Below are 12990 nucleotides of genomic sequence, written 5' to 3' on the forward strand. Positions count from 1 at the left end.
AGTTGAGCTGTACCCTATTAATTAATATAATTCGTTTATAGAAAGAAGATATCTATAATAATAAAGCTAATACTAATCTAAATGGTCTAATATATTATGACATAATTATCTAGAATCTAATTAATATAATATGATATACCGTACTTAATCAGATGATGCCTATCTCTATATAAGACATATTTCTGATAACTACTACAAGTAGAGAAATAAAGCTTTTAAACCACATACAGATAATATTATACTAAGATATTTTATTAGATAATACTAGATATTATAATAAAGCTATACAGGTCTTTTAAGAGTTATAAGAGTAGTATAGGAGCCAGATTGCTGTCCTTAGTAATTAATAGTAGTAATATCTATAAACTAGTGATTTGCATTACTAGATATTTTGGGTTATTTAGGTTAGGTTAAATTTAATTACTAGATCTATATATAGTTTACTGTTCAGGTAACCTACCCCAAAACTTGTGCAGGCAAATCAGCTATGTCTAAAAACCTGTCCTAAACTGTAGTTTAACAAGTCTAGTTTGAATATTTATATTATCTTTATTAGTTGTCTAGAAACTACTATCCTAATTAAAAAATATAAAATAATTAGTAGTATTACTAAGTATTCTCAATATAATCTATAAGCAAGCTATATATACAGGCAAGTTATGTAGCTTAAGTAATAATATTATACCTAGATATTTTAGAGCTATCCCTAAATACCCAAATATAATATATAGGGCATATTACTTTAATCTAGTCTTGAATATTATATTCTAAGTAGATTACTAGAGTATACCTAGGATATTCTATGGAATATAGAGGTATAGAAATCCTGACGGGTATCTTCTTAATAAGCTAAGCCTTATTTCTCTATACTACAAGGTCTTTAGATTTTTATATATATAGGCTCTTATTAGGGGCTATCTCGTACTTAGATTATTATTTTTCTACTTTTTTTTTATATTTGTAGCCTGTAACTTTTTAACTTTATTTATTAATCATATATATAATATTATTTATAATACTAGCTTAGTTGTACTTTCTAGCTAATTTATTGTCTACTTAAAAATAATAATAAATTTTCAAAAATCTCATTTCGATATCTTTAATTAAATTTTTTTTTAAATATATCATAAACTATATAAGGTATTACAAGTACTAAAAAGCTTATAAAAATTATATTATTATCTTTAGAAGTTAATAAAGCTAGTAGATTGATATTTAAAATATCAAGATATTTTTATATAGTTATATCCTAGCTATAATAAAGCTGTTTTATGTATTTTAAAAATAGAAATTTAATAATAAGCTTTGATATATACCTTAAAATCATATTTATTAATATATTTATATATAGTCTTATCCAGCCCTTACAAGGCCTTTATATACTCTTTTAAAGGTCTGAAATAATTAATATTAAATAATTATTAAAGGAAAATAAGCCTGCAGGTGTATAGAATAGAATAATATTAATTATTTATAAATCTAGTTAGATTTAGGTATTAAGTAACTTTCATAATTATCTAAGATTAATAGATAATGAAAGTTGACTTTATAGGCTTATATAATACATAAAATAAAGATCTTTTAAGATTATTAAAGACTTATTCATCTATTATCTAGCTATTAAGCTGACTTTAATTTTATAATCTATTAATAAATTAGTATTCTTGTACTTAATTTTATAGATTAAAATTTTTTAAGAAATTATTATTACAAGAAGTACCTAATTATTTGAATTAATATATTTAATTATTATTACTTATTTTTGATCACATGGCTATATAAGATAATAATTTACTAATTGTTTTATATTATAATATAATTTGTATAATAGCTAAAACCCCTATAGCAAATTTTATTAAAATTATGGATATTACTATATATTATATTATATTATATTTAGATCTTCTTTAACTAGTTAAAATAGGCTTTGTAGCTTTTAAAATTCTATATTTTAGTTATAACTAATTTTTCATATAAAGCACGATTATAAGTCCTTATAATATTTATAAAATTACTAATCTAATTTATATTTACTAATATATATTCTATAGGATAAGCCTTTCTAGGAAGTAGATCTACTATTTTCTTAATTTAAGTATATATTAAGAATACTCTATAGCTATTAAGTATTTATATCTATTATACTAATATCTCTTTCTAGGTTTTAGACAGCTTATATTTACTTATATATTATTTTTTATGAATTTAGTATTTTTAAAGTTAGCTTTAAAAAATTTATCCTAGAATATGAAAACTACTACTGCTAGATAATTACTAGGTATTTTATGTTTTTTTTTTCTAAAGCTCAAAATTACAAGTATTATCCTCCCTTCTTAGCCAAATTTTGATATAGTTAAGTAATTTTTAGAGTTAGAATAACAGTTTAAATAACTTTAGTATAAAAGATTGAGCAGGGTGCACAGCTTACTTGTAGATCATATCATATTAGTCTATAAAATTATTAGAAAAGTCCTAACAAGGCCCAAAAAATCTAAACTAAGTATAGAATATTATAAGAAGAATACTGATAGTAAAGAAGAATCTATTCTTAGGCTGATCTATCCAGACAAAGTAGAACTTTTGTGTTATATAATACTTAGTAAATTTTTTTACTATATTTATAAAGTTACTGGCAGGATATTACTTATTATCAAGATCATAACTAATATAATAAGTCTTATTTTTTTTTTCTCAAAGTCATAATATATATATATAATTTTTTTTTTAGCTATTAATCTCTAGTAGGCCTTGAGAATAATAATCTATCCCAGTAAAAACTACTTTATAATATATAGTATAATATATTAAGCAAAAATATAAAATATATTTATAACTTGGGTAGTAGATCTAGCTTGTAAGAATTACTATTTTTTATAATCTTATATAAGCTAGCTATCTGCTCTACTAGCTTTTTACTTGAATAATTAAGATCCTAATCCTAATTATTAAAGTTAGTATAATATGTCTCAAGATATTCATTATACCATTTTTAATTTATATTTTACTTTATATATCTTTATAATTTAGGTATATATATATTTTTTATAGGCTTCTAGGTATTAGGCCTAGATCTATTAAATTTTATTATAAATAAGAACCTAGCATGCAAGAGCCTCTTAATTTATAAATATATAATATTCAGCCTTCTACCAAGAATAAAGATATTCTAGTTAACTTACTAGGTAGCTATACTAATAATGAAAATTAGTATATATAAGAAATTATCCTAGTTATCTTAGTAGTAAAAAAAACGAGACTATAGGTACTATCTAATTCACTAATTTTGATTTTTATTTAGTTTTAGGCACTAGCTAGATATGAGGATTAATTCTATTTTAGAATCTTAAAAAATTTACTTAGGATATTGATAAAATCTAGCCCCTATAATTTAAAATTATTAGATTTAGATGACCTACCTAAGAATAGAAGAATATAATAAATAAGCTATTTTGTAGGCTATAATAATTTTTCATATAATATAATAAATTCCCACCTACTTAGCTGGCATACTATAATAAAGATAGTATTATAATTAGGTTATTCTAGACTCAAAAAAAAAAATCAATATTTACTATTATAACTACTTGTAAATCAAAAACAAGTTTATTAATAGTAGGTCCTATAGTATTATAATATATCTACAAATTTTATGGTTATTAGAAATTTATATTAGCTATTAGTAACAGGTCTTAACTAAGTTCTTTATTTTATATACCCTAGATAAATATAAATAGTTATTAATATATTGTATTTAATAGATAGGCTAGAAGATTATTTTTATCTAGAAATACTAGATAATCCTAATAATAATTATTCTTTTTTATTTATTATTTTATTAATTCTTTATATATCTTCTCCCAGTACAGTCATAGTAATAGGCTATTATAATTTCTTACTATATAGTTTAAAATATATAATTTTCGATCAATAATCTAATTTTAATACTCTTTTTTCATCTCTAGAAGGAATCTTATAAAATTTTATATAAATTTTTTAATTATTTCAGATATAGCAATATAGCTGTATTAATTTATTCCTTAATATTTTTTTCAAAAATCATATTGGTAAGAATATTTTCTTTGCATAGGGTAAATTAGAAAATAGAACTAATATAACTATAAATATTAGTTTTATAGTTTCTATCTCTGATGTTATTCTTATAAAAATATAAATCTAGATTAGTAGTATCTTACTAAGATATTTCTAGGAATAATATTTTTCATAAAAATATTTAAATAATATATCCAAGTAATTATTATTATTAAATTTAGGTATTAATATTGTTATGGGTCCTTTGCCTATACAAGGACCTTAGACCTTAGTGACTCGGCCAAGGCCTGCGCTGTCCTGAAGGCGGTGAGCCACCTACAAGACTTCCTCACAACAACAATCCTTCTTTCTCCTTTCTTCTTTAGCGATTCCTTCCTGTACGTACGGCACGTCTAGATAGGAAGATCCATCTAAATACGTCCCTTAACATTAGGAATCGCTCACTAATCTCAATAATAGTATGAGGAGACCTTTTACTATGACAATGGAAGAAGAAAGTGTCACATTGTTGCTACAGCAGCTCCAGGAGCTCCGTACGGAGATGCGGACTCAGAAACAACAGCTCCCAAGAAGAGGAATAACAGCTTACGGGCGGAACTACAGGTCCGTACGGAACTCGCAGCTGAGAAACCATCCACCAGTTACTACTACAGTTACATCTGCAACGCCCACCCCCTACAAATAAAGCTATCCCCGTCCTCGTCACCCGGATGTCGAACCCTTTACTGGAGAAGACCCTAAGGACTACCCTCCTTTCCAGATGAACCTTCATACAAAGTTTGCAATCGACGCCGCCTGCTACCCTACAGAGGAGGAACAAGTTTACTATGCCTACAGCCGCCTGAGAGGAAAAGCCAGCCAGCGTGTGCTACCATGGCTCTTGGCTCGCCAGAAATCTGAGACTCCTGTGCTATGGGCAGAATTCTCCGCGGTACTAGACAAGGCCTTCAGTGACCCTGACCGACAGAGAAAGGCTCTTGTACAAGTGAATACAATAAAGCAAGGGAGATGTGACTTTGAAGAGTTCTTGAATGAATTTGACAAAGAACTTCTTAATGCTGGAGGGATTAATTGGGATGATAACCAGAAGAAGGCCTTGTTGGACACAGCAATTAATGTTGAGTTGCTAAAAGCCATGGTTGGTATTAGGCAGGAGGATTCGTACGACAACTACTACAATCAACTGCGCGAAATCAACCACAACCTCCAGAGAGTGGCCAGGCTTACATGAAAAGGATCTCACGCCGCTGTCCCTATGCATGTCGCTCGTACAAGACCAGCAGGAGGCTCTGACCGGACCGGAACCCCTGATTAAATGGACTGGGAAGCCACCCATGCTCAAATTGCAGCCCTACAAAAGGAAGTTGCGGCCCTCTGTATGAAAGGGACCAGGACCCCAAGAAAAGCTAGTCAGGCGCCTGCAGAGGAGAAGCAAAAGAGGTTGTCCAAGGGCAAATGCCTACACTACGGCGATCCTGACCACTTTGTACAAGAGTGCCCTATAAAACCTACCAGACGCCCTAGGCAGGTGGCCACAGTCCAGGAAGAACAAGACCAAATCGATGACTACAGCAAGAGCGAGTCAGAAAATGAATAACCTCTGTGCAAAGTCGCGTACAGAGGGGTTATACAGCTAGAGAAATACTACTTGATTGGCAAGATTTTAACAGCTCGCGCATGAATACCCCCCCATTCTTGGTGGAAGCACTAGTCAACCATACCTATAATGCTCGTACAATAATAGATACAGGCTGCCTGACCTATGGGGTAATCAGTGACAAGTTTGTCAAGATACATTAAATACCTACTATACCTATCCACCCGAAACCTTTCAAGGGAGTGACCAGGAATATAGAGGAGATTAATAAGATTATACAGGTTCAGCTAGACATCAGGGTGCATACAGAAAAAGGAGCCTACTTCTATGTGATACCTGATAACCTGGGCTATGACCTGATCTTGGGACTCCCCTGGCTGGAGTAACATGATGGAAGGTTAGAGGCTAAGAGGGGGCAGCTGTACCTCTGTACTACTGGAGTCTGTCTATAGAGTACTACAAAGAGGCCTTTACCAAAGCTGGACATAGCACAGATATCAGCTGCAACCATGGGAGGATTTATACAAAGGAAAAGGTGCCATGGCCAAGATATCGAGATATTTGCGGTCTCATTGGCAGATATACAGAAGGCACTGGCCCCAAAGAGACATATTGACCCCTGTACAAAGCTACCAAGGCAATACTGGAAATACCTAAGGCTCTTCGAACAAGACAAAGCTGAAGAACTACCACCGCACCGGGGAGATGGGATTGATCACAAAATCGAGCTCATATGGGAGGAGAGTGGGAAGGATCCTGAAGTCCCCTGGGGCCCCCTTTACAACATGACCCAGGAAGAACTAATAGTCCTCTGGAAAACACTCTCTGAACTACTACAGAAAGGCTTTATCTGTGTAAGCCATTCCCCAGCTGCAGCCCCAGTACTCTTTGTACAAAAACCAGGAGGAGGACTGCGGTTCTGCATCAACTACCATGCTCTAAATACTATTACCAAGAAGGACTGCTATCCATTGCCCCTGATCCATGAGACACTGAACCAAATTGGACAAGCCAGATGGTTTACTAAGCTGGATGTGTCTGCTGCCTTCTACAAGATCTGCATAGCCAAAGGCCAGGAATGGATGACTGCCTTCCATATGAGATACGGGCTCTTTGAATGGCTAGTCACCCCTTTTGGGTTGGCTAATGCACTGAGTACCTTCCAAAAATACATCAACTGGACCCTCCGGGAATATCTAGATGAATTCTGCTCAGCCTATATTGACAATGTGCTTGTCTATACCAATGGGGACCTCTGCCAGCACCGGAAGCACATATGAATAGTCTTGAAGAAACTGGAAGAAGCAGGCCTATATTTGGATATTAAGAAGTGCGAATTTGAGTGCAAGGAGACAAAGTACTTGGGGCTTTATAATACAGGCAGGGAAGGGAATCAAAATAGACCCAGAGAAGGTGAAAGCAATAAAGGAATGGGAAACCCCTACTACTATAAAGGGCGTCCAAGGATTCCTGGGCTTTGCCAACTTCTACCAAAGGTTCATCCCTAACTTCTCAGGGATCGTACGCCCACTAAACAACTTGACAAAGAAAGGAACACCCTTCTTGTAGACTAAGGAGTGCCAGGATAGCTTTGATCTACTTAAGGAAAAGTTCATTACTAGACCTGTCCTAGCAACCTTCAACCCTTCCTACTGTACAGTAGTAGAGACTGACTCCTCAGGTTATAATATAGGAGGAGTTCTCTCTCAATATAATGAAAAAGGGGAATTGCACCCATGTGCCTACTTCTCTAAAAGGAATTCCCCAGCTGAATGCAACTACGAGATCTATGACAAGGAGCTACTTGCAATTGTACAATGTCTTGAAGCCTGGGATGCTGAACTGCGCTCATGTAGAGAATTCCAAGTTATTACCAACCACAAGAACCTGGAGTACTTCTTCTCCCCAAGGAAACTGACAGAGCGGCACGTACGATGGTCCTTATTTCTCAGCCGGTTCAACTTCAAGTTAGTATATAGGAAAGGGTCAGCCAATCAGAGAGCTGATGCACTTTCACGGAGAGACCAAGACATGCCTGATGATAAAGATGACAGGGTCAAGTCTCGTACGATGCAACTCTTTAGTAAAAAATACTTGGGAAAAATGGTAGTTGCCACCCTTTAACCAACCGGAGAGCCACCACGCGAGCTGTGTGAGAAAGGTGACATGTGGAAAGAGGCACTCAAGCAGGATAAAGGGTATAATGGGGCAATACAGTGCCTGAAGGATGGAGCAAGGAAATTTCCCCCACATCTATAGTTGAAAGTAGGAACCTCGGAATGCCAATTAGACGCCCAAGGCTATATCCTCTTCTGCAGAAGGAGGTGGGTACCTGGGAGTGAACAGCTCTGTACAAATATAATTCAAGCTGCGCACGACTCTATATTGACAGGATATCCTGGCCGGGAGCAAATATATATGCTGGTTAGCTATGAGTATTTCTGGCCTAACATATCCCAAGACATCAGGAGATTTGTCCAAAACTGTGATATATGTGGAAGGACGAAATCTTGGAGGGACCAGAGAAAGGGACTATTAAAGCCCCTCCCTGTGCCTGATCATCCCTGGCAGGAGGTTTCAATGGATTTCATCACAGACCTACCAGAGAGTGAAGGTTGTACAAACATCATGGTTATCACAGACCGGTTAACCAAAGGTGTGATACTAGAAGGAATGTCAGAGATTGACTCTGAGAGCGTGGCCTGGGCCCTCGTACGAGTACTTATAAGCAAACATGGGATCCCAAAGGCTATCACCTCGGACAGAGGAAGCCAGTTTACAAGTAATACATAGGCTCGCATATGTACCCTGACAGGGATTAACCGCCGACTATCTACAGCCTATCACCCCCAGACTGATGGATCAACAGAGAGGATGAACAGTACAGTAGAGACCTACCTCTGCATCTATACCTGCTATGACCAGAGGGACTGGAACAGGTTACTCCTACTTGCAGAGCTAGTAATTAATGGCTGTATATTAACAGCAACAGGGGTCAGCCCCTTCTACCTAAGCCATGGGTATAACCTCAGCCCATTTAGCCCTACCGAGGAGGTAGAGCAACTAGCCGAAGAACCAGCCAAGAGTCCTATCCAGAAAGGGGAAGCTATTGTACGGAAAGTTAAGGAAGCCCTAGACTGGGCTCAAGCCTCCATGGCCTATTCCCAACAGAATGCAGAGAATCAGGCTAATAAACACAGGAGCCTGGCCACAAACTACCAAGTAGGAGATAAGGTCTGGCTAAGTCTGAAGAACATCTGTACAGACCGACCCAGCAAGAAACTGGACTGGAAGAACGCCAAGTACGAGGTTATAGGCCTGGTGGGCAGCCATGCTGTACGGCTGAATACACCCCCAGGGATCTATCCAGTCTTCCATGTGGACCTGCTTCGGCTGGCTTCATCAGATCTACTTCCTTCCCAGAAGAATGATGATACCCAGCCCCCTGGCATCATTGTGAACGGCGAGAAAGAATACATGGTAGAGAAAATCCTGGACGAACGTCCCAGGAGATACGGGAGAGGTCACCGGCTGGAATACCTAGTGAAATGGTCAGGCTATGCTCGGCCAACCTGGGAAGCTGCCACAGCTTTGGAGGAAGCACAAGCTCTGGATGAGTGGCTGGATCGTACAAAACAGTATAGACTTCAGGACGGCTCACTAAACAGAGATGCATATATAAAGGCTAAAGCGACATGACCTACCCCTATGACCTGTACTTCCTACATGAAGAAAGGGGGGGGGGTACTGTTATGGGTCCTTTGCCTATACAAGGACCTTAGACCTTAGTGACTCGGCCAAGGCCTGCGCTGTCCTGAAAGGCGGTGAGCCACCTACAAGACTTCCTCACAACAACAATCCTTCTTTCTCCTTTCTTCTTTAGCGATTCCTTCCTGTACGTACGGCACGTCTAGATAGGAAGATCCATCTAAATACGTCCCTTAACAAATATAATCTATAAACAAGTTATATACCCTACTCAACCATTTTATATTCAAGATTATCTAATTATTATCATAATAATATAAATTACTTAATTGCATCAGAATTTGGCTAGACTTGTTAACCTATAGGTTGGGGCAGGTTTTCAGGGCTAGCTGATCTACCCATGCAGGTTTTGGGGTGGGTTACCTGAGCAGTAAACTGCCCATAGATTTAGCAAATAATTTTAGCCCAACCCAAATAACCTAAAATACCCCAGTTATGCAAATCAACTGCTTGGACAGGTAAAAGTCTTTATATCTAAATAAAATACTGTATTAGAATACTGTATTATATTTTATCTAGGTATAATATTATAATATATCTTTAGATATCTTGGCAACCTAGCAGGTTGCTCCGCCAGGCTTTGGGGCAGCCAAAAATACCCAAAACCTTATAAATTATTAGAAGGTCTAACCCAACCCAATTAATTTTGGTGAATTTGGGTGGGTTTCGTGGTTTGTGTCAACAAGTCTATAGAATAGAATTTATGCTTATCATGGGAACTCGTGCCCAGGATGAGCATTATTTAATAAGTATCTATTATATATACTAGTATATGTAATAAATGATTCTGCCATCCCTAACCTCCTAACAGATAAAGTTAAGCCTTATTCAATTAATACTCCCCATAATTAATCTCTTTATATACATAATTCACTTCTCTATGCTTAGGGCTCTGAATATAGTACCAGAATAGTTGTTTAAATAATATTACATATTCTGCTAAAGCTCAATATCAAAGTCCAGGCATTTCAGGCGCACTTCAGGTATATGGATTCCTCTAGAAAATACAATGCTGGCAGAACTGTTGAATTAGCCACTGTTTTTAGATAGACTTTGTTATGATGTTACTGCCAGGTTACATGTGCATGACTCTATAGACATACTTAGGACTGAGGGAGGTTCCCCCCCAAGGTTTAGTTTGACTATATCAGCCAGTTTTCCTCCCTTTAATGATATTTTATAGGACTAGAATTCTTACCTGGTTAACAGGCTGATCTATCCTGATAAAGTAGGTCCTTAATAAATATTCTAATTAGCTTGCACATCTTAATTAAGATTTATTACTATATCTATAAGCTAAAAAAATAAGATATGTTGCAATGAGCAAGGTTTGATCAAAGTATAAAGTATTACTGATTATTATGTTCTCTAAAGCTATTACTAGTAGTATTATTTATTATTCTGCCTCAGCCGACCACCTGGGTCATAGGCATTGTCTTTGGGATAGGGTAATCAGATAGTTATAGATATATTAGATATACTATATAAATCAGACTAAATATTATCAATAATATTGAAGTATATATTTAGTCCTGATATTACTAGATAATTATTACTATAACTTCCTAAAAAGTTCTTAATATATAAACAATAATATAAAATATGATTTGATTATTTTGAAGTAATAATTATTATAAATAGCTAGGCTACCAGGAACTAGAATTATTATTACCCTGCTTTATATTATTATTAATAATAATCAAGCTAAGCTAGTTATTCGAAAAAATTTAATTATAATCTTAGTAAATCCTATTCTTTTATAAATCCTATTCTTTTATAATAGAGTAAAACTTTTCTTAGCAGCTTAGAAGCTTTCTAATTTCTAGAGAGTATTATTTTTTTTTTTTTGGAATTGTAATTAGACTTGTTAAACCCAACCCATGAAACCCGCCCCAACCCGCCCCGACCTCCCAAGAAATGGGTTGGGTTAGACCTGCTAATAATCTATTAGGTTTTAGATATTTTTTTACTGCCCCAAACCCTGGTAGAGTAACCTACTAGGTTGCCAAGATATCTAAATAAATATATTACTATATTATAACTAGATAAAATATAATAAAGTATTATAATATAGTATTTTATTTAAATATAAAGACTATTACCTATCTAAGTAGTTAATTTATATAACTAGTTTATTTTAGATTATTTAGGCTGGGCTAAAATTATTTTCTAAATCTATAGATAGTTTACTGCTTAGATAATTTATCCTAAAATCTATATACATAGAGCAGCTGGTCCTGAAAATCTGCCTAGTCTATAATTTAATAAGTCTAATATAGACTACTAATATAAGGTATATAAATATTAAAAATGTAAATATTACCTATATATAGTATTTTTAATATGATTAGGCATAGAAGAAATACTTATACTAATAAATAATAATTGATATGAAGATATTATAGTTAACTAGATAATTAAAATATAAGAAATTTGTATACAGGTATATAGCTCACCAATAATATTAAGATTTAAGATTAAGATTTAAGAATCTTAGGTAGACTCTAAATATATTTAAGATCTAGAGTCCTTTTCTAGAAGATACTATATTAATAAAACTATTAAGATTAACTACTATCTCTAGATAAGATTTTATTATAATAATATTACAATATTATATATATATATAAACCCCTGTTACGAGCTAGAGTCGTTGATACTAACAGGTAGTATTAGACTAGAAGAATTTGCTAGAGAATTAAAATATAGTAACTATTAAGCTTCCTATATATATTACAGACCAATATTGGTGCTAACCTTGATTTGTTATTCTGGAAGTTAGTAATAATTATACAAGAACTGGCCTGTACAGGGCTTATCCCAGACCAGAGATTTAATTAGCAGTTAGTTCCTAGTAGACTAGCTTATTATAATTTAGGTAATACTTGAATCAAGACTTTGGGCATAGCTTGTTATATAAACCTCCCCTTTCTCTGGCAGCCCTTCTATTCAAGATAGCCTATAAATATAACTTCCCTTATAGTAATATACTATTCCTAGATATCTAAAATTTTAGTTTTTTTAAAGTTTACTTATAGCTCTTATATTAATTCCCTATAGCTAAGCTAATATATTAGGACCTTACTATAATATTAATATTTAAGTAGTTTTTTATACTTATTAACTATTTATTTCTTTTATTATTTATTTATAATTTCTATTAACTAGAACTACTGGGGGCTAGTAGTTAGTATAATTTTAGCTTAGAAAAGGGACCTTAGATATAGACTAAAATAAGATTATATAAAAGATATTATAAATCTCTAGAGATATATTTAATTAATAAATATAAAAATTTATAACTTCTATAATAGTAAATTTAGTATATTAACTATTATGCTTCTTACTTAGATAATTTATTTATATATTTTAAAGGTCTAGTCAAATCTTCTAGTTAACTTTATACTTTAGGATAATATTATAATAATAATTTAAGTATTCTTCTTAATACTACTATATAGTAGCAAGCTCTAAGATAGCTATATATAAGATTTTTTTTAATTTTAGAATATATTTTTCTTATTTCTTAAGAGTACAGGCTAGATCTTCTAAATATAAAAGTTCTTCTATTTATT

At 33.4% G+C, this 12990-nt stretch overlaps 3 protein-coding genes and 1 pseudogene across 4 annotated transcripts, besides 3 other annotated features; 3 read left to right on the forward strand and 1 right to left on the reverse strand.

The window, feature by feature from the left end:
* Nucleotides 1-12990: a sequence feature (contig 1.87 1..12990(1)).
* ANIA_11462 lies at nucleotides 2933-3870 on the reverse strand (annotated as a pseudogene). Its single transcript has 8 exons — nucleotides 3865-3870; nucleotides 3792-3800; nucleotide 3716; nucleotides 3498-3509; nucleotides 3357-3381; nucleotides 3180-3186; nucleotides 3006-3014; nucleotides 2933-2938 (listed from the first exon to the last, which is right to left on the reverse strand). Coding segments are annotated over exons 1-8 (75 nt in total).
* Nucleotides 4535-5281, forward strand: ANIA_05094 (uncharacterized protein; the record flags this gene model as incomplete). The annotated part of the gene is made up of 2 exons (XM_657606.1): nucleotides 4535-4653; nucleotides 4738-5281. 2 exons carry the CDS (start codon nucleotides 4535-4537, stop codon nucleotides 5279-5281), a joined length of 663 nt encoding a protein of 220 aa, XP_662698.1.
* Nucleotides 6157-6927, forward strand: ANIA_05095 (reverse transcriptase family protein; the record flags this gene model as incomplete). Its single annotated transcript, XM_657607.1, has 2 exons — nucleotides 6157-6501; nucleotides 6607-6927. The coding sequence occupies 2 exons, from the start codon at nucleotides 6157-6159 to the stop codon at nucleotides 6925-6927; spliced, it is 666 nt and encodes a 221-aa protein (XP_662699.1).
* On the forward strand, nucleotides 8066-9346 carry ANIA_10632 (uncharacterized protein; the record flags this gene model as incomplete). Its single annotated transcript, XM_657608.2, has 2 exons — nucleotides 8066-8429; nucleotides 8640-9346. The coding sequence occupies 2 exons, from the start codon at nucleotides 8066-8068 to the stop codon at nucleotides 9344-9346; spliced, it is 1071 nt and encodes a 356-aa protein (XP_662700.2).
* Nucleotides 9756-9769: a sequence feature (Short protein (ANIA_10633, CBF80849.1) was converted to a misc_feature.).
* Nucleotides 9849-9897: a sequence feature (Short protein (ANIA_10633, CBF80849.1) was converted to a misc_feature.).

The sequence above is a fragment of the Aspergillus nidulans genome, chromosome V (assembly GCF_000011425.1).
Source record: "Aspergillus nidulans FGSC A4 chromosome V".
In the NCBI taxonomy this organism is placed as follows: Eukaryota; Fungi; Ascomycota; class Eurotiomycetes; order Eurotiales; family Aspergillaceae; genus Aspergillus; species Aspergillus nidulans.